This window comes from Manis javanica, chromosome 4 (genome assembly GCF_040802235.1).
Source record: "Manis javanica isolate MJ-LG chromosome 4, MJ_LKY, whole genome shotgun sequence".
NCBI classification, from domain to species: domain Eukaryota; kingdom Metazoa; phylum Chordata; class Mammalia; order Pholidota; family Manidae; genus Manis; species Manis javanica.
The window spans coordinates 114,884,589-114,886,038 of NC_133159.1; the positions used below are offsets into that span (position 1 = coordinate 114,884,589).

Genomic DNA, 1,450 nt, shown 5'->3' on the forward strand with positions numbered 1-1,450 from the left:
GGGACCTCCGCTACTGGAAAGAGGTGAAGTTGTCAGCACCACACAACCTCAGATACTGTTCCCACTATCCAAATGCTAGCAACAGTGCTCTAAGGACCTTGCCATCTTTAAAGAAAGAAGAGCAGGAAACTTCAGTCCCATACTCCAGAAATGTTCTCCAGTAAAACATTTCAGGATCCACTAATATTTGAGAAAACAGATCTTAAGGCTTCTGTGTCACCTTACAAAACCTGTTACCTTTCTCTGCCTTTGTCCCTCCAGTGTGTCTAGTACACATTCTTATCCCTTACTTGTCTGTCTCCAGGCATTAGTTTGTAGGAGCAGGAATAGAGCTGACGTCCCCTCTAATCCCCAGTATTACCCAGTCAGAATGCATTTACCATTTACAAGTTGGAAAGTCTGCGGGGCTGCAGAGCCTGGGAGTATGGTAGAGATGGGGAGGGCCAGGTTAGCTGGGAATGCTTAGGCAGGGCTTGAATGCCAAGATAAAGGAGTTTGGTTGGTGGTTCCCAACCTACCTGAGTTTCAAAATCATGCAGAAATAACGTTAACATAAAGACTTCCCTGATCTCACCCCAGAGCCACAGAATACCCAGTGTCCCAGCTGGTTCCTAGAACTGGACAAATCTGGGAACCACTACTGTGGGCCAGGAAAAGCCAATTTTCAAACAAATGCGTCAAGCATCTTAACTATACTTTCAAATGCCTATCAGTCCGAAGAGAAGCCACATTGTCATTGCAACGGCCCAGGCGAGTCGGGGAGTACCCAGAGGTGGGAGAAGTTGCTTTTGTCTCTACTCCTGGCGCCCACTGCGCTGTCCTGTTCGGTGGGCCTCCCTCACCCAGCACAGCTGAAAGGAAATGCGCCTGCCTTACCCGCGTCATGCGACCGTTGGACAGCAAGTCGGCGATCCCCTTGGCCGCGTCGTTTTTTTCGGCCACACAGAGGATTTTCCGCATGCCTCGGAAGGCCACCTCCATGGCGGCGCGGGACAAGGTCCTGCCTCCGGGCCGCTGCAGCCAGCCAAGCACAGAGTAGGCTATTGGAAAGATCATTCCTAGGCCCCGCGCATGCTGGGGGAGCCAGAGGTGAGGCCCACCCGGCGCCCACCCGAAGGGAACGAGAGCCTCCGGGAGCCGCCAGCGCCGCCGCTTGCCTCCAGGTCACCCCTCACCAGCCCGCCGGGCTTCAGTGCTGCTGTCGTTGCACCTTCCGCTCACCGCCGCACCTCTGCCCGGAATCCCGCACGTTGGCAGCCCACTTCCGCCCGCCTTCTCGGGCCACATCCGCCGGAGATCAGGCACACAGGTTCTCGAACTACAACTCCCAGACTACCCCGCGCTCCCCGCACACCTCGTCCTAGTACGTTCCCATTCCGCCGCTCCACTTCCTTTCCTTCCTGACAATGGTTGGCTGAACCTTTCGTCCTTGGGCGAGGCCGCTCTGCGG

At 55.2% G+C, this 1,450-nt stretch overlaps 1 protein-coding gene across 6 annotated transcripts in view; it reads right to left on the minus strand.

The window, feature by feature from the left end:
• TOP3A (DNA topoisomerase III alpha) overlaps nt 1–1,285 on the minus strand; it is a 56,628-nt gene extending 55,343 nt beyond the window's left edge. For 3 of the 6 annotated variants that reach the window (XM_037019509.2, XM_037019507.2, XM_037019503.2), the window contains exon 1: nt 877–1,236. In XM_037019509.2, the coding sequence (XP_036875404.2) occupies nt 877–1,056 (180 nt within the window). In that variant the 5' untranslated portion in view covers nt 1,057–1,236. Of the gene's footprint in view, nt 1–876 lie in introns of all 6 variants that reach the window. The other 3 variants (XM_037019505.2, XM_037019506.2, XM_037019508.2) reach the window with 3 other exon arrangements.
• Between the last annotated feature and the right edge of the window lie 165 nt (nt 1,286–1,450).